This window comes from Catharus ustulatus, chromosome 18 (assembly GCF_009819885.2).
Source record: "Catharus ustulatus isolate bCatUst1 chromosome 18, bCatUst1.pri.v2, whole genome shotgun sequence".
In the NCBI taxonomy this organism is placed as follows: Eukaryota; Metazoa; Chordata; class Aves; order Passeriformes; family Turdidae; genus Catharus; species Catharus ustulatus.
Window position 1 is genome coordinate 3,004,631 of NC_046238.1, and position 26,328 is coordinate 3,030,958.

At 48.2% G+C, this 26,328-nt stretch overlaps 1 protein-coding gene and 1 long non-coding RNA gene across 2 annotated transcripts in view; one reads left to right on the plus strand and one right to left on the minus strand.

Moving 5' to 3' along the window:
• Window positions 1–5,175: 5,175 nt before the first annotated feature.
• LOC117004917 lies at window positions 5,176–11,518 on the minus strand. Its single transcript, XR_004419705.1, has 2 exons — window positions 10,835–11,518; window positions 5,176–7,839 (listed from the first exon to the last, which is right to left on the minus strand). It is a non-coding gene; the product is annotated as an uncharacterized LOC117004917 (long non-coding RNA).
• Window positions 11,519–12,758: 1,240 nt separating this feature from the next.
• SETD1B (SET domain containing 1B, histone lysine methyltransferase) overlaps window positions 12,759–26,328 on the plus strand; it is a 46,728-nt gene continuing 33,158 nt past the window's right edge. The window contains exons 1-6 of the mRNA XM_033075756.1: window positions 12,759–13,033; window positions 13,347–13,501; window positions 13,917–14,015; window positions 14,512–14,782; window positions 17,884–17,996; window positions 20,655–21,830. Coding sequence (XP_032931647.1) covers window positions 12,961–13,033; window positions 13,347–13,501; window positions 13,917–14,015; window positions 14,512–14,782; window positions 17,884–17,996; window positions 20,655–21,830 — 1,887 coding nt within the window. The 5' untranslated portion in view covers window positions 12,759–12,960. The remainder of the gene's footprint in view (window positions 13,034–13,346; window positions 13,502–13,916; window positions 14,016–14,511; window positions 14,783–17,883; window positions 17,997–20,654; window positions 21,831–26,328) is intronic.

The window sequence follows — 26,328 nt, forward strand, 5'->3', positions numbered from 1 at the left end:
CTACCCATAATGCATTGCGGCCCCGCCTACCCATAATGCATTGCGGCCCCGCCTACCCATAATGCATTGCGGCGGCCCCCTACCCATAATGCATTGCGGCGGCCCCCTACCCATAATGCATTGCGGCAGCCCCTACCCATAATGCATTGCGGCAGCCCCTACCCATAATGCATTGCGCCCCCGCCTACCCATAATGCATTGCGGCCCCGCCTACCCATAATGCATTGCGGCCCCGCCTACCCATAATGCATTGCGGCAGCCCCTACCCATAATGCATTGCGCCCCCGCCTACCCATAATGCATTGCGGCCCCGCCTACCCATAATGCATTGCGGCCCCGCCTACCCATAATGCATTGCGGCCCCACCCCCTACTCGTAATACATTATATATAATAATAAATTATTAAAATTTTGAAATCAAGGGGGTTTTAGGCAAAATATGGGAATTAGGAATAACAGCTCTTTTCTAGGGAAATTAAAATAGAAATACAGCACTACAAAGAAACAAACCCCAAACCCTGACACAGTCAGAGTACAGCCTGACACCCGTCAGGCAGGGTGTTGGCAGCAGTCCCATCCCATGGTGGCTGCATCCTCCTGCAGTGACACATGTGGCTCAGTTGGAGCAGTGCTCCTGTACAAGGTGCAGTTTCCCTCTGGAGCTCCAGTGGTGATGTGGAGAAATCCGGTTTTCCTCTGGAGTCCAGTGGAGAAAGGGGCTCCCTTAGTGTCCCAAAACCTCTGTTTTTATCTTGGTAAGAAATGCTGGGCTCTTCCCCCTGGCTGGAGCAACTCCCAATGGGATGCAGTAATTTTATCAGTCCCACAGTGGGACTCAATGGCCGTGAGCAGAAAATGACTGGCTGGAGGAAGGATGGGCTGTGAAAAGATAAAGAACAATGCCCTGCCTGGTTTCAATGGATGCCCATTAGCAGAATATCTCCCATGGAGATCAGGATCACTGCCCCCACCCTCAACAGATGGTGATAGAACAGATCCCTTTTATCACACTCTGTATTGTAATGTGCGGTTTATAATCAGGTGCAGTTTATGTATGGACAAAGAATGAAAAGTTGCTGCACCCGGAAGTGCAGCTTATACTCAATGCGGTTTATAATCGCGAAATTACTGTAATTTGGGGAAATTTAGGGAAAAGGGCTACCAATAGCTTTGCTTGCAACACAATGCATTCTTAGCCAGTATCCATCCAATCCCTTTAGAATAACCTCTAAAATCCCTCTGGCTTAGGCCTTCCTGTGTTTTCATTACCCAACACTCCACCTAACCCAGCAAGCATGAAGATATTTTTTTCAAAATTGGAGAGCTCTCTGCAGTATGTGCTTCCTTCAGATAATTTTTCTCTCCCAAATTATGTAATTCCTTGTGGATAGAGATATTTTATTTTAATGTACTTGCTGGTTCAGAAACAAGGGAAGACTGAACCCAAGAGGAGTGTGTGTTAATTAAGATGACCACATCATCAGGCAGGAGTTGCATTCAACTGCTTTAACTTACACAGGAGGGATTAATATGGAGTGGGTGAGTCAACTGTGGATTGCCAAATCTGGGTTACACTCCCCAAAATCTGTTGGAAGATTCCTCTAAAGCTGAAATATGTGGAGTTGTATTTTTTTTTTGGTTTTTTGTGTGGTTGTAGAGAACATCGAGTTTAAGTGAACCCAGGTTTGGCTTCCTAAATATTCTTTTCATTATGTGAGCTACAGTGCAGCCTGAACAAGTGCGTGTTTTACAGAGTCACGAGTCAGGCTTTGATCAACACCTCATTCCTGCACTCTTGCACCTGGCCCAGGCAGGAAGCTCCCAAACCATTTGGACAAGGATGTGAGGAAATTGGGAATATTCATGGGGGAGAATAAAAGATGGTGAAGTAGGCTATGAGAGAGTGGACTGTGATGAAACAGGGCCATGTTTTTGCTGAGTAATGCATAGCACTGACATTATAGGGCAGTTAACATGAAGTTTGCATCCTCCCCTCTGATATCTGTGCAAACTTCCCACAGGAAGGCAGCAATGGCAGACTGAAAAGATGATAAAATCCTCTCTTTATATGGGGGACACCACAGTTTCTGCCTGTTTTTTGTGGAGTGCTGGATGTACAGGTAGAGCTAAGTGGGAAGAGCTTGCTCTGTCGTTTTTTGGCTGGCAAGATGCTCATTCATAGAGGTGGAGATTTGGCAGGAGTCAGAGGAGCTTGTGGCTTGTCAGAGCATGGCCAGGCAAAGCACAGGCCCAGACTGAATTTTTCTCAGACCTGAGAGCAATCATAACCTGGCCAGAGCAAACCTTGACAGGAACAGCGATGCTCAGAGCAGGTTAATGAATAACTTCAGGCGCTGGAAATAAAACCAGGTTGTAATTGAGTGAAGTTTGCTTTAGAGCTGTGATTCTTGGCCTCTGCCTGGTTTGTGGGAGTTGGTTGGGCTGACATTGCAGAGTGGCCTGGCTGGATGTCCTCGCTGAGAGTCACCAGAGCAGGTCATGAAGGTGTTCAAGCAGTGATGTGGGGTGCTGAGGGCAGGCACAGAGAGCAGCAAGCTGACAGTGCTAGGTCTGGCATGCTGCCCTGCCCTGCTCCACACCTCTGTCCTTGATGGCACATTTCCTGTGTTTCACCCTTCCTACACACATCTCACCCTTCCTGAATCTCCTGGTAACAACAGGCACGTGTTCAAGTTCCTCATTGCTTACTGGGATTAACACAGGAGCTCGGATTTCTTAAGGTGGGGAGACCTCCTGGTTAAAATAGTTCTAATTAAACTTACATCTCTCATAGGGCTAAAAATGCCCCTGTGTGAATGGCAGCTGGATCTGCTTGTAAAATGTCAGTGCCCCAAGACCTTTCATGGTCTTGGGAGTCTAACAATAGTACACACAGTGCCTGTTCAAAGATAAGGGCTCCAGGCCAATGGAAGAAGGAAACAAACACAGCATCCCCACAAATCAGACATCTTAGACAAAAGTTTTCTAAGTACAGAACACATCTGGCTGTGCATTTTTCAAGTACTTTATTGGCTTGAACTACACACACAGCACCCACAGCAAATAATTCAAATAATTTCCACTGTAAGTCTGAGTGGACACCTCCATTTTCCTTTTAGGACTCAATTTTGGACCTGGGGAAAAAGTGTTCTCAGTCGAAAAGCCTCCAAGCAAGCCTGGACTGGTCAGAGCAGAGCAACAGCTGCATGAGCTTAAATTCCTCTCCCCACCCTGCTGCACAAGCTGTGCCCCTCAGTCCTGTGCCTGGAGGAATGTCCAGCTCTCCTGCTTCCCTGCCAGCTCCACTGGCATTTCCTATTCCACAGCCAATTGCACGTTAGGTGCCAACACCATGAAGTGCTTTTCCATGTGGGCAGTGGTGGTGGCACTAAGGATCCCTTTTGGTCAGAACTCCCTGCAGATGTTGTGACACTTTTTTCACTCCCCTTTATGCAGCACGTCAGGGACTTGTGATAATTTACAGCCACAGGAACCACTTCCTGCACGCTGCTAACTGCGAGTCCTTCCGGACTGCTGGCAGGCACTGCCCAGGGAAAGGGAAACACAATGTGCAGGGGAAGGTGTCAGGAAGCAAAGAGAGCCCTCTCCTGCATCAGCAGCTCCCAGGAGAGACAGGTAGAAATGCAGCAATGGCTGTGTGGGTTTAGTGAAAACTAACTTTAGTTAGAAATGAGCAATGGCCTGCCCTTTTGAAGGTTAAAACAACTAAAATACCTGGAAAAGGTCTTTTAATTTAAAACTTACCTAAAAGTGAAGGAAAAAAAAAAAAGCTAAATCATGTTCAAAAATAACTCAGAAAGTAGACACAGATAAGAACAGAGCCTCAGGAGTCAAGTCTGAACAAAAGATCTGGGCTATGAAAGGAGAAAACCACAAATGGCAGGGGTCGAAATGTAAAACCCCCAGTTCACTGTGGAACATGAAGGATGCTGTTGTGTTCCACACCTCCTCTTCCTGGGTGTAGCTGTCTCTACAAGGTGAAGGGCAGTAATGAATCAAGCTCCTTCCCTCTTCCTGCATTTTCTATTCAATTATTTGCAGGCTGTGCAAGTTCTGCATTATTTCCCCTCTCCATATGCCACACTCTCCTCCTGCTTTTTTTTTTTTTTAATTGTGAGCCGTGCCTTTGGCCTCTCTCCCATTCCTTTCTCCTCGGTGTGTGCCCCCTGCTCTGCCAGGATCTGCTGTCTTTGTAGCCTCTGCTGTGCACATATGCTGGCTCTTCCCTCCCCTCCTGCCTCCCCCTGCTCCACCGAGTTCCCTTCTCCTCGCTCCAGCGTTTTTGCCAGCGGCTCCGTGAGCCAGCCAGGAACGGAATGATTTTGCCATGGCCACTGCTGCCGTTTCCACGCTGCAGCCAAGGGGAACCCGTGCTGCTCCCCTCGTACAGCACAGGCAGAGACAGCCCCGCAGCTGCTCAGCAACTGGGAGCCATGGACAGCACAGCCTGCACCGACCCGTGCAACCCAGGGCTGGGGGACCAGCTGGGGCACTCCCCACTCTCCTGTCAAACGATCAATCAAGATGCAAATCCTTAACTGCGGCATTGAGAGCAGTGGTGGCAGTGTCAAGGGCAAAACAAAGTCCTGGTCTGGTGTCACATCGCAGCAGTGGGAAGACACTGCTCTGATTTGTAAGCTGTGCTCATTCCTTTTGATCTTTGTCATCAGTTTCTGGCTGCAACGTTTTCTACTCCATCACTTGTAATCAGAATGTTCCTCGTATGTGCTGCATGTGTTAAAATGGCTCCCAGGTCCCCAGCTACCATCATATCCAGACTGTTTAATGAATTGTCCAGAGACACAAGTAATTTAATGCATAAATATCCTTTTAGATTACTTATTTGTATCTTCATTTCCTTTTGATGCAAGCTTTGTAAGTGCCCGGCGTCTTTAAATGGTACATTCTTTTCATTCTTTCTCTTTTATTTTTGTGAAACTGTACTGCTCAGGGGCCATGAAGCACTGAACTGTTTTGTAATTCAATGGCTTTAGAATGCTGATTAGAATTGCCAATCGTCTTGATTTATTTCATGATTTTTATAAGCTTGAAAGCATTCTAAAAAATAGCCAGTTCTACATCCTGATAGGATCACAGCATTTCGATGGCAGCTGCATTTCAATAGGCAAGAAGGGACACAAAACATTCTGCAAGTCAGGTGTTGAAACAGCTTCTTTATTCCTTTATGGCTCAAGAAAGATTAGATCTCTGAAAGCACTCACTCCTTACCGTACAGAGGTGGCTTTGTCATAATACTTTCAGAAATAACATGATCACATACAATTTAAAAAGTAACAAAAAAACCCCAAACCCTCAGCTCTGGCAAATAGCCAACATATCCATCAAAATTCGTCTGGATCTTAAACACAGCAAATGTTTGTTCCACTGCTGGGTGTCACCATGCATCTCTGCACCCCGGCAGCCAAACAACTTAGCCCAGTGATTCCCTGTCATTGTTCAAGGCTCACATCCCATGCATCCTCAGAGCATGCTGGGACACAGGTGAAATCTGTCAGCAGGTTGCTTATTTTGGCTGACAATTCCCTAGACAGATCATCTGCTGTTCTTAGGAAGGAATGAAAAATTTAATGGCAAGAAAATCTGAACAGGCAAATACCCTGTCCATATTCCTACTAAATATTCCTTTGATATTCTTAGCCTGGTTTCCTAAAAATAAAATTGTCTAATGCAACTGTGTTCTATGTAATTTTCCTCCCTCCTTCCTCCAATCTCAATCAATTTTGGCAGGGGGAAGAAGTCCCTAATGTATTTAGGTCTTGAAAGAACAGCTGGATACAGAGCACGTAGTGAGGCATCACGTCTGAACAAACCCATCTAACAGGAAGGTCTCAAAATGTACTTTGTAACCACCCTGCCCCAGACCTCTCATCTTTCTTTTATGGATCCTGCAACCACCTGTTTTGTGCTCTGCATTATTTAATGGCTTCATAATAGACCCAGGGCAGGCAAGTGTTGCAGTGTGCCTCTGGCTCCCTTCCAGCTCCTAAACTGGGCTTTCTTCCCATGCAACTGGGGTGTGGCAAGGGATGGTGAGGAACCAGACCTCCTCCTGACACAATATTAACGCTGCTGAGGTGTGTACACACACCCAGAACCGGGAAACACCCACAGAGCAGATAGCTTGTTTATCTGGAAGAAAACATAAAATCATAACCAACCGAGTTTGCAGGTGACACCAAGCAGTATCAGGGGGGAGTATCAAAAATAATAATTTCAAAAAGGTCATTGCAAGCAACAACGCTGAGAGTTTTCAAGAGGACCAGAGTAAAGCCATACATACAAAACAAAGAGCACAATCCTACAGTGCAGGGTTGTCATCCTAAGAAGGAGCTGATCCCAGAGTATTTCAGCAGCCCTGCTGGGAAAGCAGCTGAACATGGGCTGGAGTAATCCCTGGATGCCTGACAGACACAGCTGAGCCAGGAGGGCTCTTGGCTTGGGCACGGTCCCTGCCCGTGGCTCTGTCCCCTTCTGCCCAGATCAAAATGGTGACAAACCGGAGCAGGAACAATTACAGGATTAGTAAAGATGGACCCGAGGGGGAGCTCTGCAGCCTGCAATGGAGTGTTTAAATGCTCAGCTTGCACAGAGCTACAAGGGGATGGAAATCTGGTCATGGAGAATTCCTCTGCCAAGGAGACTGGGGGACAGACACATCCAGAAACTGAAAGCAGAAACTAGACAAGTTTAAAAAGGTATTTCGATTTCTAGTCTGTCAGGTAGATTTTTGATGGAAACAATTTACCCTTTTTTACTCTTTCACAGCCTGTTTGAAAATGAAAATCTGATCTTTATCTAACATGCAGCTATGCCGCAGTTAAATTCTTTCAGATGAGAAAAAGCAAAAAATTCACAAAAATCCAGAGACCTGCATAATGCAGGAAGTCGAACCAGATGAACCTTGGCCTCTTTTGTCGTTTATAATCTATTAATCTAGTTGCCTTGCACAAGCAGTGGATTGTGGCTTGAAAACCTTCAATATAAAGGATTCTGTGTACAAGGCAGCCTAAAACAAAATGTTGCAAACAGTCAGGATCATTGTTTGGCAGAACAGCTGCATATTTTTTATTTCACTTTGCCTCTCAATCTAATTTGCTCTTGTTGCAACACTTTGCCAAAGAAATTAAATCACTTCTTATTGATAACAGACAGTGATATAATTAGCATAAGAGTTTTCCACTCAACAATGCCAAGCAGGGACGCTGTGGGCAAGAACAAACTCCTTTGCTTCAAGAATGTGCACAGAGTCACCACAAGCTGTTCAGAGAAAAAAAAACTCTTTTTTTTCTTTTCCCCCCCTCCTTTTTCTCTGAAAGATCTCTTTATCTAAAGAGTCTCACGCAGCAAACCAGGGTCAATCTAACTCAAGTATGAAAGTCTGGTTTGACCTTTCTGGGATTTAAACACACTGTACCAGAACATTTCACTTTTCAGATACGAGGTTCAGCCATGAAACCGCCCACTCTGAGAGCACAACTGGTCTCAACTGCCTCGGCGACTTTTAAACTACACTCAACATTATAGTCATTTAGAAACTCTAAAGAAAGGGAAGGAAATTTTCAGCTCAGACTTACAAAAACAACTTCCAGAAGTGCTGAGGACCCACACAACTCACTGGGGCGGCACGGCAGGCTCGCTGTCCAGCGCCTGCTGCCCCAGCAATTTCTGGCCCTGGTTTGCACGTACGCAGCACCAGGCACACGCGTTAGGACCTCTCCCAGCTGGAGCACTTCATGGATCCTACCACCGGGAACAGCCGTCCTGGACAATGATTAATCGCAGACAAAGATCAGAGTCCTGGAAAAATATGCAGAGAGATGCAAGTACAGACAAAGCTGTCTAAGCTCCCACAGTATTATGGTCTGGCTGTGTCGCTTCAAAGCTGCGTTAGGCAGAGCTGGTTTGCTTCAGGGTTGAACAGATCAACGTTACTGTTTAAATGCTGGTATTGCTAACAGCCAAATATATATTTAAACATAAATCTTAAATCCCAGGAAAGTTAATAGCCCGATGCTGTTTAAATATGCCTTTTTTAGTCTCTTCACGTGCTGACTTAACTCATTACGATGCAAGCTGCAGAAACGTTTTCACTACAGTTCAAAAACCCCTGCAAACACGAGCCCAGCTCTGCGCCGTACTTTGATCTACACGTCGCCTTTTTCGGCCATTTCCAGGAAGCTGAAATGCTTTTCACCTCTATTGAGAGATACCAGAGGAGCATTTTAATGGTGTTCAGCTAAGAACAACGTCAGCGTTCCTTCCGATTTTGCCAGCAGACGGTCCCTGGGAGCCGCCGTGAGCCGGGCCGGGCGCTCAGGCCGGGCAGGGAGCGAGCGGCGGCCCCGGCTCCGAGCCCCGACAGCGCTGCAACGCCAGCCTGGCACTGCGGAAGCGCTTTGGTTTTGTTGTTGGTTTGTTTGGTTTTCTCCCCCTCCATGGGAACGTGTTCTGTTTTGTGCGGACGGTTTGTCGCTTGTTCTCGACACAGAGCCTGACCCGGTGAGGAGCGAGGGGGGGAGCGAGGAATGGAGCGATGAGCGCAGTTGTTGCGAAAGGCGCGGGCTGCGGTGCCTCCTTCGCGGCAGCACCCTTCTCCCTCGCAGGGAAACAGCCCTGAGCCTCGGCACATACCACAGCACAGGTTGTACAAACCCACGGAGCGGCTGGTGCTGAGCCGCAGGAACTGCGGGCAGGGCGCACCCTGCCCGGCACATGCCGCTCCCGCAGCCAGCCTCTGCCAAGCAGCCACTTACCTTCTCCCTCCCTCTGAGTCCGCAGGACGGTCCTGCTCTAGCCTTACCAGGGAGGCCACCTCTCTACAGTGTTTGCTTTTTCCTCCCTGTCCTGCCCTCTGAAGTGGTTGCTCAAGCCAGGCTTTCCTGGCTCACCTATTCTAGGTCTGCAGTGAGCACAAGCTGCAATTCCCCGCAGAGCACAGCGAGGCTTGTTCCGAGATAACCCTCAGCCTCCACCCAAAGCGAGCTGCAGCAGAATCTGCTCGGGGGAAAAAAAAATCCCACCAAAAAAAAAAAAGAAACCACCAAAAAGCACACGGAGGAAGAAAAAAAAAAAAAGACGAAGTAAAAAAAAAAAAAAAGACGCCACATGTAACACTTCATCGGGCCATGGCGGCTCCACTGCAGCGCGGCACCGGCTCCGCGCCAGCCCTGCCCGTGCGGGCCCGGGGAGCTGGGCGCTGCAGGCCGGAGGAGGCAGGGCAGCGCTGCCCCGGCTGGGTGATGGCGGAGGGGGGATCAGCCCAGCAGAGGCAGAGAAGGAAAACAACAAAGAGCCATGTGACGGGGAGCGGCGGCCGCGCTCCCCCCGGCGCACCCGCTCCGGGCGGGGAAGGTGGCGGCGCCGCCCGGCCCCTCCCGCGGCCAACGCTGCTGCTTCCCCCCGTCCCCCACACTGCCTGGGCTTTAAATTTTTGGTACATTTTAATTTTTTGCCCTTTGTGTGAATGTGGAGAAGGGGGGTGTCGTTGTTTGTTCCTCTTTTTTCCTCCCCCCTCTCTGCATTAGGCGACTTCCAAGGCTTGGTGTTTATAAAGAGAGCGGCAGGCTGCGGCGGGGGAAGGGCGCTGTTATTTATAGCAGCCGGGGCTGCGCCGGCATTATCCGAGCTGCCTTTGTCCTCCCGGCCGGCCGCCCCCCCGCCCGGCCCGGCTGGAGCGCCGCCAGCCCCGCTGCCGCAGGGCGCTCCCGCCATGTTGTGAGCGGGGAGAAAGCGCTGCTCCCTGCCCGGCTTCGCCCTGCCACAGCCCCTCACAAAGCGCTGGGGGAAGGGGGGCGGGAAAGGGGAGAGAAAGGGAAAAAAAACAACAACAAAAAAAAAAAACCCAAACCACCCCAAACCCACCATTTCCCTGCAGCGCCTGGGACGCGGAGCGCCGGGAGGCAGCGGGGGGAGCGCCCGCCGCGCCACCGCCCAGCGCTGAGGAGAACGCGGCGCCGAAGGGAAGGAGAAGCCATGATGGCGGCTGCCCTCACACAACACGGAGCGCGACCGGGAGCGCCGTGCCCGCCCCTCCCGCCGCCCGGGACACGGTGCTGCCGCAGCCTTTCACATAATAAACCCACCAGAATTCGGCGGGGAGGCCATTTTCGTGGGCTGGGTGGCGGCACTAAAGCACAACTGCTGTGAATATCAACTGCGTCACGGCTCTCCATCTGTAACACTCAGGCTGCAAAGGGTCCCTCACTTGGAAGGAAACTCCCTCATTTTGGATATACTTCCAGACCTCCTTTTTCCCCCCTCTCTCCAAGTCATTGCCTCTCGGTATGAAGGATTTTACAGTGCTTTCTAGGGAGACATCCGCCATTAAGACTCACCGTCGTGAAAAACACCCCCCCATTCTGTTGCCTGGTTTTTGTCGAGCTTCTGTAATTAGACGGATAAAACATGTAAGGGATCCCTACCACCACCACCGCCTTCTCGCCTTTTTTAACATCAACCTCACTAACATCTTACTGTTCACAGGCAGATTTTTTTTTTTTTTGGGTGCTTTCAATTTAACAGCCACGTAATGCCTGCAATGGATTCACAGCGTCTCCGCACAAAAAAACCCCAAACCCACCCAGGGCTGAGGACGACCAAGAGCTTTGTGCAGAAAGAGAAATCAAATCCCTCCCTGAAAAGAGACGTTTCAGAGGCACTGTTAGATGTTTCTGAGGAGAAGGAGATCGCCAGCGCTTTCAGACGACCATTGGGATCTTTCCACCCAGGACAATACCATTAGCTACAGGCCTGGGCTATTTGTTCCTCTGCAAGGGCAAAAGGGTTTACTTACCCGCACACCATAGTTGAATGCAGCTCTGAAGGTGAAGTTGTTACTCTTTTTTAAAATAATGGCTATAAATATATATATGATCTGTATCACCACTTCTCTCGTAAGTTTGCGAGCCAAAGCGGATCTTGTTAAGATAAGTTACGGATCTTTGTATGGCAGTGGTCTAGCATCAAAAAAAGAGGAAAAAAAAGGGGGAAAAAAAGCTATAGAAAAAGTCCAGCTATGTTGACTGACCGTACACAGGCGAGGACTCCTGCTCGAGGCTTAAATCTACCTTCCTGTGGCAGATTTACTCTGTACATAAAAAGGACGTTCAGTGTTTTTCCACAGAGCACGCAGACACTAAAAATATTCTCCTCGATAGTTTTAGGCTGCACATGTCAGTGTGAAAACACCTAGTTAACATTTACTGGTTCTAAACAACTGTTAAGCATATCTTAGCCAGATAGTTTGCTTTATAAGTAAAATATTTCAAAAAGCATAAATTTGTTTAAACAGACAAAAACATAAGACATGCAAATGAAGGCTTAGCAATAAGGACCACTTCAGTAACATTAACATGAAAACTACACTTAGCAAGGACAGAATGGATTGGGTACTTACAACGTAAGAGGAAAGAAAGAGAAAAAGCTTATCATAGTAAAATTTGCTTATTTTTTGCCAGAATTCACTATTCCTATACCTATATTTAAAACATTACCTTTTAAGCACCAAAGGAGTTAACAAAAATGGCCAGGAATCAAGTGTTTAATACGGGAGAGAAGTCTCTCAAATTTATTGTTCAGTCATCAGAGCTGCTTAAAGCTTCAAAACCGCCAAAACAACGAAAAAAATATAAAAAGAATGTATTTACTCTTTTTTTGTTGGCATTCGAAATTGTTAACTGCTGACATAGGGTGTGCCATGACCTAGTTACACAAGACAAAGATGGATCCCGAATCATAAGGGAGGAAAAAAAAAAAATCCGCATTACTTTTTTTTTTTTTTTTGGTTAAGGGTTTGAGATAGCTATATATATATTGAAATCCTTCTTCAGTGAGTCGTCTGGCACCGTGCTAGAGGCTCCCACCACCCCGCGTGGTGTGGATTCACATGGCGGATCCCCCTTTATGGAACAAAGGAAAAGCCCAGTTGGCCATTTCGCTCCACTGCAGAAAAATGGCTGCGGGTCCCGCGGCCTCTCCTTGGCTTCTGCCGCGCGGCGCTTTTACCCCGCCGTCTAATAACTCAAGCCCCATGGAAGCCGCGCTCCCATTGGCTGCGCCCACCGCGCTGCCGCCGCCCCAGCCAATGGCGAGGCCGCTCCCGGGGCCGCCGCGGCCCCGCGCCCCGGGACGGCCGCGCCATGCGCCCGCCGCGCTCCGCCCGGCCCCGCGCCCGCCGAGCGCCGGGGGCACCGCGCCGCCCGCCTTTAATACCGAAAACAAAATGGAACCTCCCCGCTGATTGGCTGACGAGGGCTCCGGACCTTTAATAAGCAAAGCTGCTCCCCCATCCTCCATCACCCCCTCCTCTGCGTGTGTCGCCACCCCCCCGTCCAAACCCCCCCCCGCGCTCTCCGCCGCAGCAGCGCGGCGGGTCCGCGCTCCACCCGCCCCCGCGGTCGCCCGGGCTCGCCGAAGTCTTTCCCTAAAAAAAGATTAAGAGAGGGAAAACAAAAAAAAAAAAAAGCGGAAAAAAAAAAAAAAAGCCCAACTTGTCCCACCTATAGATCCATCTTGTTTGGAAACAGTTTGCGCTAAGGTAAATGCAGCGGGCAGATTCCACTCGCCCCCCCGCATGCCGTTAACCCCGCGGCGGGGAGGGAAAAAAAAGCCGCGCGTCCCGGCGGCGGCCCATGCGGCGGCGCTCGGCGGCGGCGGGGCGGCGGCGGGCGGCCGCGGGCCGGGGGCTGCGCGGCGCGGCCGCCGTGAATGTGCAGGCGGCGGAGCGCGGTTAGGCGTTCGCGGCGCTCGCAGCGGTGTATTGTGGGATCCCGGCCGCCGCCAGCAGCGAGCACACACAATATGTGGTGGCTCGCGAAAACGGGAGGCAGGAGCCTGGCGGGCAGCCCGCGCCGGTAACCGGCCCCATGTGAGACGGGAGCTCGCCTTTCGCCGCCCGGAGACGATCGGCCGCCCAGCGCGATGTCTTTCCGAGAGACCAAGGCGGGGGAAAAAGCCAAGCACCCTGAAGATCATGGCAAAAAGCAGAGTTCAAGTGAGATTGGATCTTTTTTTTTTTTCCCTTCTTCTTTTTTTTCCTCCTCCTCTCCTCCTCCCTCTCTGCCTCTTGTCTGCTTGGGGTGGAGGGGGGGACGCGGTTGGCAATTCCCCCATTTTGGGGCTCGCTTCGCGGTGGATTTCCTCCCTGCCTGGGTGTGTAGAGCGGGCGGCTCGTTAAAAAAAAAAAAAATACACACCGAAACGAAGAGGTCTTTGTTGAATATTTTTTTTAACTTTGTGCTTTTTCGTGTGTTTTTTTTCTTTTCCCCTTCCCCCTTTCTCTCTCTCCCCCCCCCCCTCGCGTTCAGGTTGGATCAACGGAATGGAGAACAGCACGCAAGCCAGCACTTCTGTCGAGAAAAGAAATCACCATTGGAGAAGTTACAAGTTGATTATTGACCCGGCTCTGAAAAAAGGACAGCACAAACTCTATCGTTACGATGGGCAACATTTCAGCATGCCTGTGAGTGGGGGGCTCCCGGGTTTCCCCATTGTGTCGTGTCTCCCCCCGCAGCCTCCCTCTTACCGGCGTTTTGGGGGCTGGGGGTCCCTCCGGGTCGTGGTAATCCTCGCGCTAGCGCATGTGTGTGGGAGGGGGGTCTTTGGGGGGGGGACACGCACAGCTACCAAAGTTACAGCCACCTGACACTGTGTATTCAACTGTCAGGAGCCCAAACCTGCGGCTTTTTTCTGTGTTTCCAATCTGTGTGCATTTCCCAGCAGTATTGCAATTTGACACGTGTGTGTGTGTGTGCGCTTTCCCCTTCCCTTGAGACAGTCCGTGCTTCCTTGGGGTTTATTTTTTCTTTTATTTTTGTCTTAAATTTCAAGTCTTGTTATTGCTGTTTCTGTGTTTTCTCTCTTCCTCCTCCTCCCAGAACTCGGGGATCGCTCCTGTGGATTGTGTCAGGGATCCCAGAATAGGGCGAATATGGACCAAAACTAAGGAGTTGGAGCTGTCTGTCCCCAAATTCAAGGTACTGCTCTGACTTTTGGCTTTAGCTATGGAAACTTGTTTATCTGGGAGTGAAGCCTGAGTTCCAAATAGTTTAATGGACCGTTTAAATGACAGTCATATTCCTATTAACATTGTTATTTAGCAAACTGTTTAACAATAATCCTCCTCTATGAGGATAACAAGAAATCAATGCATCTGTCTGATGAGATCACTTGAAGGTTTTGGAGCTGGGGCTCCTGGGGAGGAGGGCAGTGGGGAGGGGGGCTCTGTGCTGACAGCACTGCTCAAAATGCATCTTTGTAGCCCAGAAAGGAGCCGGTTCCCATGAATGGCTGCAGCGGCAGAGCCTCTGCTCGGCTCTGAGGTTTACTCAAACCCTCAAAGATTTTTTTTTCCCCCCCAAAGTTTGCAGGATGTTTTAACTCCCTCCCTCCCGTGCCATCCTTAGGCCCTCCCCTATGCCCATTCACAATGCCGATGATTTTTATCGTTCCCCACCTTGTGCCCGTTTCCAGATTGATGAATTTTACGTGGGGCCAGTGCCTCCCAAGCAGGTCACCTTTGCCAAGCTGAACGACAACATCCGTGAAAACTTTTTGGCCGACATGTGCAAGAAATACGGCGAAGTGGAAGAGGTGGAGATTCTCTACAACCCCAAGAACAAGAAGCACCTGGGCATTGCCAAAGTCATCTTTGCCACTGTTAAGGGTGCCCGGGAGGCTGTGCAGCACCTTCACAACACCTCTGTCATGGGCAACATCATCCACGTGGAGCTGGATACAAAAGGTGAGGGGGCACGTTTGGGTGTGATGGTTTGGGGTTTGCCCATCCCTGCCCATCCCAGTCCCACCACAGGGGCTGGTGCAGAGGGCAGGGACCTGGTGATTAAAAATACGAAGGGAGCCGGGTCTGGTGTCTGGGGCCTGGGCGAGTCACGTGGAGCCAAATGTGTTGTCTGTTGCTAAGAGACAGCCCTGTAATTTGCAAAATGCTGCCATCCTGCCTGTCCCCTGCCTCTCCCTGCCCGTCCCTGTCCCTGCTTGCTGCCCTCTCATGTCCCCCATCTCCCTGCCCCAGGCTGGTCCCTCTCAGCCACCTGCCAGGGCTGCTGGACCTGCTGGCACCTGGGTTTTGCAAACTTGGGGTTTTTTTGGTGGTTCCTGAGCCCCAAATCTGTGGATTCCCGTGGCAGCAGCGGGGCTGGGTGCTGTCCCCTGCGTGCCTGGCATTTCATTGATGCTCAGAGCGGGCTGGGGGCTGGCACAGCAGAGTGCACACGCAGCACTTGTCGGTGTGTGCGAGTGTGTAAGTGTGAGACTGGCTCTTAAAGCGACAGCAGCTCCCTGTGCTGGAGGAAACAGCTCCCAGCCCCACTCCAGAGCCCCAATAAAGTTTCTGCAAGTGTGAAGGCATTGTGTTTGGTCTGTTCTCTCTCCTCCAAGTGTGATAGTGAAAGGGCTTTGCTGAATTCTGCCTGAATTTTAGGGAGTATCTAGGACTGAGGATTATGGATCAGTTGCTGATTGTGTTTCTACATTCCAAAGGTGGCATTTCAAGTTCAAAACTGGCTTGCTGCACTCTTTCTTGGGAAAAAGACATTGCTAACAGCATTTTCTTAAAAATGCTGATATTTTTGTTCTGTATTTAAAGGTTTCAACAGCTTAGTGCACAACCAACACAGCAGTTGGTGTGCCACATGTGATAGAGTAGAACAGGATGTTTATTGACATTACTGACCACTGTTAGAAGAAAAATCACGGTAGTATTTTAATATTTTCTGTTGGGAGCTAGGCTCGACCTTACGCGTGTATACTTTGAAATTCTAGTACCAATAATTTTTACAGACAGGCTCCTTCCCTTGCTTTGAAATTGGAAGGTAAAAATCACATTTAAGGACAAATTAACCATTTGCAGATTTAATATAAGCAGATTTAATATAAGCTAAAGCTGTTTTATAAGTGATGGATGTCTTAATGGCAATCATTTTAAACAAGCTGATTGTACTGCCTTCCTCCTTGTTCTCTTCCATTTATAAACTATGCTGCAAGTCTTGACCAGGCAGCTGTTCCAGAAAGTTTGTAGCACATCAGGGAAATGAGGGGGGGTTTATGCTTCTGTTTCTTGGGGGAAAATGCTGAAATCAGTTTCAAATTGCATTGCTGTTTTGTTTGCCAGCTTTATGCTCCTAATGTATTTTTTTTCACACAGTTGCTTCTCTTTCATTCTAAAAGAGTAGGACTGTCAGTGTGCTATAATGTGTCAGAATCAAGTAAAAATGATGTTCCTAAAATAGCATTAGCAGGTTAGGACATACTTTTTATATATGTATAATTTTTACTGTTACTTTCTAGTATTCTGCTTTGCAAGACAATGAAAGGTTGGTTAAAAACTTTGTAGCAAAATAAATAATAGGAATGAAAGTGTAATTTTTATCTGTCTGGTGTGAGCACAGGCCTGGGAATCTGAAACTAATAAATCCAGTCTCCTCATCTGAGACAGGGTTGTTTAAAGAAACTTCTGTCTCAGTTTATCCATCTACAGACTGGACACAAGTAGTAATTACCTGTCTTAGAGCAATAGCTGGGAATCATTTCAGGTTCATAAAACTCTTTGAAACTGTAACTTTTCCTGCATTTCGTTTGGGATCCAGGAAGAACTATGTAACAATTACTTTCTTTTTTTTTTTAAGAGCAAGTGAAAATAAGCCTAACACTTCCATACCCGTGGCATTGTAGTGTCATGCGTGGGTGGTGTGTGTTAATATTTCAAGCTTATCTTCAGACTCTTGCAGTGAAGAGATCTCTTTTGTCATGACTTTGGTTGAACTTAAACAGTTTACATAGTTGAGGATGGGGCTCAGGACTTTGTGAAATGAGATTTGATACTCAAATAATTTCATCTACAACATTTGTTCAAGATAAAGAAATCTTTTTCAGGACAGAATTGTGCTGTGGGATGTTTTGTTTTTGAATTGAATGGGGTGATTCACAGGGAGTTTGAGGTTTGATCCTGCAGGACTTTCTCATAAAAGTAGTCCTGGTTTTGGGGAGACATTGCCTGAAATGATTTTCTGGGCTCAGGTGCCAGGTCTGTCCATTTTTCCATATATTATCATCTTTCAGAGCAAAAATTCAGATAGTTTCAGGATCTGATTCTATTGCCTTTGAAGCTGATGACAGATTTCTTACAGACTGCAAAATAAGTAGGATTAAGTTTTTGTAGTAATGAAAAATTCAATATTAAGAATCTGGGTCTTTGTAGACTTTAGGAATGAAAAGGCTGAGGCTCAGTAACGCTATATAGGACAGTTTGCTCCTCTGGCTTTATTCTTCGAAGGATGCCACTGAGTTCTCCTTAAACTAGGGGGAAAAAAGGATTAATTGGTGTCTTTTTGGAAAGACAGCATTAACAGCTTTGTCCTCAGCATTCTCATGCATTGTGTTTGCATTAGTAACAGGCAGTTCCTATGAGCAAGGTGTGTAGGGAGAGCTTTCTGGAGTGGCTCTGGGTGTTGGCAGAGGCTTCTCCCTTGGGTGAGAGTTTCACTTCTCAAATCTGCGAGCTATTTGCTTGGCACTCTGGAGAGGAGGGAAACGGCTGCGCTCCAGAAAGCATGGTAAAGAGCAGAGCTGCCAAGGAGGCTGAGAAGAGGAAAAAGGATTTAGAAATCTCCTTGTCTTGGCTGGAGAAGGCAGTGTCTGACTTCACTTGCCCAGCAGATTATTTAAAAATGATCCCTGCGAGCTCTGAGGTGATAACTGCTCCTCTCTTGCATGGATGCAGTGGGCCAGGAGTGCTAGCAGGGTCGTGTGAGTGTCAGGAATGTGTGTTTTTACATGGATTGTGGTATTTCTGTTAAATCTGCTCTTGTGTTGTGTTCTGTGCAGGTGAAACCCGCATGAGATTCTATGAGCTGCTGGTTAATGGTCTCTACACTCCTCAGACCCTCCCTGTAGGCACTGAACAGGACGTGTCCCCAACTGGGAACGAAGCTCTCCAGGTAGGTGTGCTTAGATTTTTTTTAAAAGAAAAACTTCCTAGAAAATCCCAAATGTTAACATTAGCATTTTAACACTTTTAATTTGGCTTTTTTTGTGTGTCTTGCTATAGTTCCAATGGCTGTTGCTAATTCACATTTAAATAGAGCTTGCTCATAATTGCCACAGCAAATGTACCTCTGAATATGGAGCGTGTGGCTGATGGGTGCCTGCTTTGCACAGGGAGTGCTTTTTGTCTTTCTGAGTGAAAAATACCTTCAGAACCGACAGAACATGCCCTATTAACATCAGAAATTCCTGCAGTTAGGACTGGATCAGATCTGTCCCTGAGATGAGATTATTCCCTTGAAGTCAGGGGAATGATTTACAGTGGTACATTTGGCCTGGCGTCTGCGGCGTGTAATCCTCAGCGCGCACGGACTTCAGCCTTGCTTAAAGGCTGAGAGGTGGAAGGTGTCTGAGCTTCAACAGTGGCATCAATTTTTCAGAATCTTAATTAGTTGCTGGAATCAGCTTTTAATCAAAGCAGTGGACAGAATTCCTGTGGGCTTCCAGGGGTCCCTTGATATTTAGGGCACGATTCTCTACGTGGCTTTGCAAACCTGCTTCCCTGTGAACCCCACTGGGATGAGAGGGCCAGGGGGAAGGGGAGCCTGTTTGTGTGAAGTTATCAGCCTCTTTGGCTTGTCTAAATGTACTTTGGCTCCTCATTGTGACTTAAGAACTGATTTTAGGACATCACATTTGAAAGAGATTTGGCAAAGATTTTTGTTTTCCTTCTCTTTACTTCTCTGTACTCGTACAACTTCTTAAAATTCCATGATTTCATTAATTCTGTGACCAAGTGTTCTCAGGACAGGTAATAGCTGTGCATTGAACATGAAAATCCCATTGATCTGAAAAAGAGAAATGTCTCCTCCCACCAAAGCACCCCAACAGCAGCCAAGGCAAAACTCTGGTATCTTTTTAGCAAAATCATAAAGAGGTTGGTTCTTCCTTACCTCCCAGCAAGATCCTTTTAATGGCAAGGGAGAGGCAAGTAATGATTTTGCAGGGAGCCCTGCTATGTGAGTAGACCCTGACTGCTCATTTCTGCTGCTTCCACATCTGAAATAAAAATGGGCAGATTTGTTCTTACTCTTTTTTTTTCAGGGCTAACAGCAAAACACTTAATTGATGGCATCACCCAAAGCAGTCCCTGCTGTAATTATCCTGAAGATTTTTTTCTCTAGATATTGTGTTCATGTGTTACATTATTGTCCTGAATTGATTTTCTTCCCAATTACCACTAGAATTATTGCTTTGTGAGTAATTTTTAACTGTTTGCATCATAGTTTTGACACTAGAATCTGCCAACAAACTTGTTTACTGTTGTAGTTCAGTAAATTACTCCTGACATTTGCTCCTCCTCTCATGCAGAGCAGCAAAGATCTGACAGTTCTGCAATCCCTGCCTCCAGGCCATACACAAACCCCACTGAAAAACACTCCACAGCACATCTACACTAATGTTGCAGCAGTGTGGATGTTATTAAGAGCCAGCCACATGCTTCCTGCTCCTTTCTGTGGGTTTTTAGGACAGTTGAGGAAGAAACTTTCCTGGTATCTCTCTGGTCATGATATCCAGGGGGTCAAACTGAGAGCAGATCCACACTATTGAGTGGGTGAGATGTGTGAGCATAGCAGGCAGGTGAGAGTTCAGCTTGAGTTTGATGGTGCTGGCATATTCTAAGCAGGTCATTTTACACATCTCTGCCTACCTGTGCTTAAGAGCTCTCACCGTTGCCTGTGCTGATGTGCTTTTGGGCAGCTGGAGCTCAGTCCATCCTCCCTTGCTACCAGCAGCATTCTCACTGAGCTCCTGCTTTGCATGATGGAAAATTGATTCTGGAGCTGATGATAAGTGTGGCACTGTTATGACTCAGCAGAGTCTGAGCTGGAGCAGGGCTGCTCTTAGAAACCCCCTGAATGTGCCTGTGAAGTGAGTTGCAGAGCAATTACTTGGCTGCTCTGTAGATTTGTAGGGTTTCAGTTTTAAATGCCATAATCAGTGGCACTCTGAGCATTTGTCTTTGTGAAAAGCTTTAAAATAGTGTTTTTCTGGCAGTTGAGAACTTTTTGTACTTTTTGTACGTGTAACCTTCTGCCTTGTTTCAGATGAGTGGTAGGGAGGGTGATGGGCCAGCTCTGCTGCATAGGTTTGGCTGCAGGCTGGCAGTTCATACATTTGTATGTTTTGATTTTTTCACCAAAAAAAAAAGATAAATTGACAATTTCACATCTCAGACTTTCCTTATTCTTCTCCCTGTTTGCAGTTTAGGCAAGCATTACATAGTTGCTAAAAACTGGAACTCTTCCAGCTAGAAGTGGTGTGGAAGTCTCCTGTTCACCTGATGCTCTTGGGGGTACTTACAAGGAAAACTTGTATCTGCTTTCTTTTTCCTTCCCTTGAAGAGTTACTCTTTACCTTTTTCTTTTAAATCAAAGGGAGCTGTTAGTAAGGGATAATGGTTTGTGTTTTCAGGGATGCTGTAACCCATTTATTTGTTTGCCCTGGAAATCAGCACGAACTCTTGGGTACTCCTCTGAAAACCAAACAGATTAGACAAATATCTTTATAAAAATGTGTGTTTAGGTGTTTTGTCTCCTCTGCTGTTACAGCTGACGGACTCCCTGAAGCGCCTGAAGGACAGTTCCCTTTCCTCCGCGGGATCCTCCGTCACCCCCAACAGCAGCACGCCCTTTTCCCATGACACAGCCTATTCCAGCTGTCGGCAGGACACCCCCAACTCCTACAGCCAATTCACCCCGCAGTCCCAAGGAACACCCCACACCCCCCGCCTGGGGACACCCTTCTCCCAGGACTCCACCTACTCCAGCCGCCAGACCACGCCTGTGTACCACTTCGGGCAGGACAGCGGCTACAAACCCCGCAGGCACGAGACAAAATTTACGGATGCGTACAACCGCCGGCCGGGACACCACTACATGCACAACTCGGCCGGGGTGTTCCGAGGCACGGAGCATCAGTTCAGTACATTCAAATCCCATCAGCAGGAGCCAGTTCAGTTCTCTCACACTCCTCCCCTGAGCCACTCTAGTTCCTCGAGCTATAAATCCGCCTTCTCCCCCTACCAAGCACCAGCTGTTTTTCCCCAGTCCGAGGAGCAGCCGTTCCCCCAGACCTCCAGGGAGGCAGAGTACCGGAGACCCGCGCCGCCTCCCACCGACATGGTGGTGGAGAGCAGCGCTGCCCCGAGCATCGATTTTGTCCCCGTGAAGGAGAAACCAGAGGAGCCTCCACCCTTGCCCGACTCAAACTCTGTTCCTGAACCGAGCACAGCGTCCTTCTCTCAGACTCCAGAGAGGAGCGAGACCCCTGGCACCCCCACCATGGAGACTGAGATGCAGCATAACAGTTTGGACTCAAGGATTGAGATGCTCTTAAAAGAGCAGAGAACAAAATTACCCTTTCTTAACGAGCATGACTCAGATAATGAGATCAGAATGGAAGGTAGCCCTATTTCCTCCTCTTCTTCCCAGCTCTCCCCCATCCCAACGTACGGTTCGAACTCTCAGCCCGGTTTCAGGGGTCAGACGCCTTCCTCGCGCCCTTCCAGCACAGGCTTGGAGGACATCAGCCCCACACCTTTACCTGACTCTGATGATGATGAGCCCATCCCTGGGGCGGCTTCTCTGAGTCAGAATTCCCGGGGGACGTCGGAGGCCAGCATGACTCCCATTGATCAGCTGAGCAGGACCTCCAAAATTGAGACCTTGGAGGCTAAAGAAATGGTGCCTGGTGACCAGACTCCAACGTCAGAAAAAATGGACGAGGTAAGTGAGCTGGAAGTGACTTATGAAGCTTTGCACGTGTTCCCAGGGCTGGACAGGGTGGGGAATTGCACTTGTCTTTGTGTCGTCAGAGCGTGGGGTTTCTGGTGGCTTTTCCTTCTACTCGAGCCAGCTGGAAATGAGTTAGATGTGACAGAAAGTAATGGTCTTAATCAATTTGCAGTCTCCAGCTTTCCTTATTTATATTACCAACCTGCTGCAATTTATAGCTTCAGGAGAGCTCAAGGACTGCACAAGCCACCAAAGTTTGGCCAGTGCTCAGGCTGTGTGAACGTCCTGAGTGTTGACAGACACTTAAGCCACTAGAGGAGTTAATGGAGCACTTTCTGTGCTCCCTGAGCAGGGCTGTGTATGCAGGCACACCCTTGCTTAACGGGGCTTTCATGTTGCACTGAAGTTTTGAGTGTATAGGGTGTTTGAAAGCTCTCCAGCTATTCCTGCCATCTGGTTCCAAAGGGAGACAGTTGCTGGGTTTTAGTACTCACTTTACTCTGGGAGAGAGGGAGTATCTGAAAGGGGGAGGTGGTTGTCTTGTGGGGGATGTGCTCCACTGAGTCTTCCAATAATAGAGTGGAGCTTGCTGCCTCTGCCGGGGCATTTGTGGCTGAAGGGGGAGAGAGAGCTGAACAGTGTGGAGTGGTGCCAGCAGACAGGAATTATGTTGTGTATGGTGTGTCTGTTTGGGAGGTCTGTTGCAACAAATGTGAGCATCACTGCAGTGCATGTGTTGGTCCTATTGCGCTGTGTCAAGGAACAGTCAAAATACAGATCTTGGCAAATGCCAGACCTTTCTCCTCAATGTTTATAATGGTCATGCAAGCAGATGGAACTGCTGTCCCTGGTGTGCAAGAATGCTGCAGTCAAGAGGGCTGGTCTTGTGTAAATGTCCCAAGCGTGGTAGATCAATTTAATTTACTCATGAAAGTTTATTGGGGTTAAGCTGGCAGAATGGGTTTCCCTCCAGTGCTCTGCAGTTGTGAGGTTTTCACCAGGGAAGTGGCTGCGAGGAGGAGCTGCTCCTGTAGCTTTGCAGGAGGCTTCACTGGAGGGAAAACTGCAGCAGCAACACAGTGCGGGTCTGGGTGTTAAATAGTGAAAACAATGTGGCTGTACTGGATATTTTGTTTTTTTTCTGCTTGCCTTTCGGAACCTGCTTGTCCTTGTAGTTGCCAGTTCAGCCTTTGAAACAGTTCAGCTGCTTGAGTTCTCATTCATCATCCAGGCTGGCCCAGGCTCCCCTCTTGGGAGGCAAGTCCCTGGCTGGTGAGGCCTGATGATGTGTTAATTAGGAATGGAGTTTTGATTCCTTAAGCAGGCTTGAGAGGGGACACTTTGACTAAAAAACAGTGAGGAAGAGATCCCTGCTCTCCATGCCTTTCTGGGTTTGTGTCTGCTGTCCTTGCACTCCTGCAAGTGGGTTGCAGCCAATTCTGAGTGTGTTTAGGAAGATGGGTAGGTGCCAGCACTTCTGTAGCTGACAGCAAGTTTGGGGGAGTGGCTGGGATGTGATATTTAGGCTGTGATATGGGGCTGATGTTGAAGCCCGTGTTAAGTCTTTGTTTCCCCTTAATGAGAAGCTGGTGTCAGAAGTTCACATCGGTGGTTCTGTGACACAAAATTATGTAAGTGCCTCAATCCTGTGCAGATGTCAGAAGGGTGATGGCAGGATCTCCATGCAGGTCATTGCTGCCTAATTTGTCTCCTTCCCCCAAAAAAGTTGATGTTTGTTGTTAGAGCTGTTTATTCAAACTTCCTCTTGGTTACAAATCACACTGAGCTATTCTGACATGTTTGAAAAGTTGCCTGCGCCTTTCATTGCTCCTTGTGATGCAGAAAAAACGATCTCCATGTGTTTTTGCTTCCTTTCCCCACCCTTCTCCCCACACAGCTTTTTGCTTTAGAAAAAGGCTCTTCTGGCTTCCCTCTCTTCTGTTGAAGGAGCAGAGCTGAACAGTGACTTAACATAGGCTGAAATTTGAGCTGCAGCTTTCCAACTGAGTTAGAGAGGAGCATTGAGTCTGTGTAAGGGCTGGAAAGCTGAACCTCCAGCTCCAGCCTATTGTGATACCACTATTCAACTCCAGTCCTTTAGAGAATCCTCCAGTGAAACAGAGGGAAGGCAGACACAAATATTTCTAGTGACTGTGTGCCTTGGGGAGCAGAGCAGGAGTGATATCTTAGTGTAGGGAAGGCTCATTAAGTATCATAAGGAAGCAATAAAGGGCAGAGAGTTTGGACTTATTTACTTTATGTTTGGTTCTGTTGGGGTCAGAGCAACCCCAGGTCAGCTCGCTTTGGGTGGGTGCTCTAGCTGGGAAAATCACAGGATTCATGAGGATGCCAGCAAAGTCACAAGGAAGTTTTTGCTGAGGTGATCAGTGCTTTTGAAGGACCTCCTCCTGTTTCCCATCAAAACAAGCAGGATTGTTGTCAGTGATTGCTGATGCAGTAACATCTGTTCTGTAGGTGAAGTGCTGTCAAATCTTCAGGCAAATTACACCCCCCAGACTTGCCATAAGTAAAGGAGGTTCAGCCAAGCCCAGCAAATGCTCTGATTTATCATGCAAGACCCTGGAGTTTGGTTTCAAGATCTGCTATGATACTCCTAAGCCAGAGTTTGGCAGGGATTTCGGGTGTGGGAGAGGAAGGGCTCTGCATCTGTCTGCAACACCTCACCTGCCTAATCTCAGAGCAGTGATTAAGGCCTGCAGAGAAAGTCCAGCTAAGCTTAGCCAAGGGACCAGGCTGAGAGGTGGAGCAGTGGGATGTGGGCAGTACGAGGTGAGGGGAGGAAAAGGATCCTTTCCAAGCAGCACCACCTGCCAGACAGGAAGGCAGGGCAGGGAGGGCTTTTTCAAGAAACTAGAAGATGGCAAAGAAAAAAATGAAAGAAAAAAAACTGAGCTTCGTTGTTATATCAGGGAAATTTTTGAGAGAGCAGTGTACAAACTTTCCTTCCCATGTGCTTGAGAAGATAAAAGGGAAAGAGTTGTAATAATTTCTTTTCACAGGATTTTTGCTGTTTCGGAAGTGCAGAGGTTAAGTACGTTCAGTTTGACGTTTTGACATCCCATCTGAGCCAGGTCTTGTTTTGGCTTGGTTTGTGACAGGAAGAGGCCCTGCCTTTGTGCTGGGGAGGGTGACAGGATTGCAGAGAGTCACTTTGTTGTGTATTGATGATGCCTTTCATGTTCCAGCTTATGAATGTATCAGTCTGTGTGCATAGCCAGTGTGTAATAAGAAGACTGTATGGCTGACAATGGTGTTTTCCCAGATTTATAAGTACAAAAGCACTTTTTAATTGAGGGATCAGCAGTCTCCTGTCCTCCTGGTAGTTTGGCTAAGCACTGATTTACTGAGGTGGGAGGGGCGCCTTAAAAACACCAAAGATCATCATAAAAATAAAGATCCTGAAGCATGAATGAGGCGAGAGCAGTTCTCCTGCTGTTTGCTGGGAATTGTAGCAAATGGGTTGGGGAGTGAACTGGAAATTACACAGTGCTCAACAGCCCTAGAGACCCTGAAAGCCACTGCTGTCACCAGCTGTCTCACCCGGCTGTTGTGAATGTTTTTAGTGCTGTGCTGGGTGCTGAGGTGCAGGACAGCTTCAGCATCCCTGGGACAAGCTGTGTGCATGCAGTGGGTCCTCTCACAGCTACCCAGGGAGAATTTCCCAGCTGTGCTTACACACAGACGAGGTGGGTCAGGCTCAGCCCTACAACAAAGCTCTGCTGAAGTCCCTGGGGTTACATCTGGGCTGGATTTGCCCTTTGTATTGAAGCATCTCTGGGTTCTTGTGTGGTCATGGCCAGAACTGGAAGAAATTTTTGTTGAAGTGTCATATTGTCCCTCTGGAGCCTTAGCAGGATGTGATGACATTCCCCTGAAGACTCTGCCTCGTGTCTTGTGTGGATCCATGCTGCTGCATCCCCATCCAGACTGGGCATTGTTTCAGCAGCTGGTAAATGATTGCCCATTCCTGCAGAGCCAAATTCAGCCCTCAGTGCTCAAACCCTGGTGAGACAAAGCAAAGCCCAGGTGTTGTCCAGGCAGTGAGAGGAGCTGTTGAGGGTTTTGGTGCTAGCAGTACCTGCAGTGTTGCCCCAGGGACAGCTGATGTCCCTTGGAGCTGAGCTGAGCAGGAGCAAGTCCATCTGTGCCTGCAGGAGGATGTTCTCCTGCTGTGCCCTGCTCCCACCCGTGGATTGTGTGGGACATCCCTAAAGGTGAACCCAATCTCACTCCACTGAGGGATGTTTCTGGGCTGAAGAGCTCAGAAGTGATTTATTCAAGGTAAATGCACATTAAGGCTGAGAAGGTGGGTTCTTAAGAGCCAGGAAATTTGATACCTTTGTTTCCACAGTAACTGTGCAAAAGCCCTTATGCCCATAGGTAGCTGTTAGTATATATAATATATCTGGGTACACCTGGGATCCAGTTTACAGCTGCAGTGGGATTCATCATTTCTGGAGGGAGATGG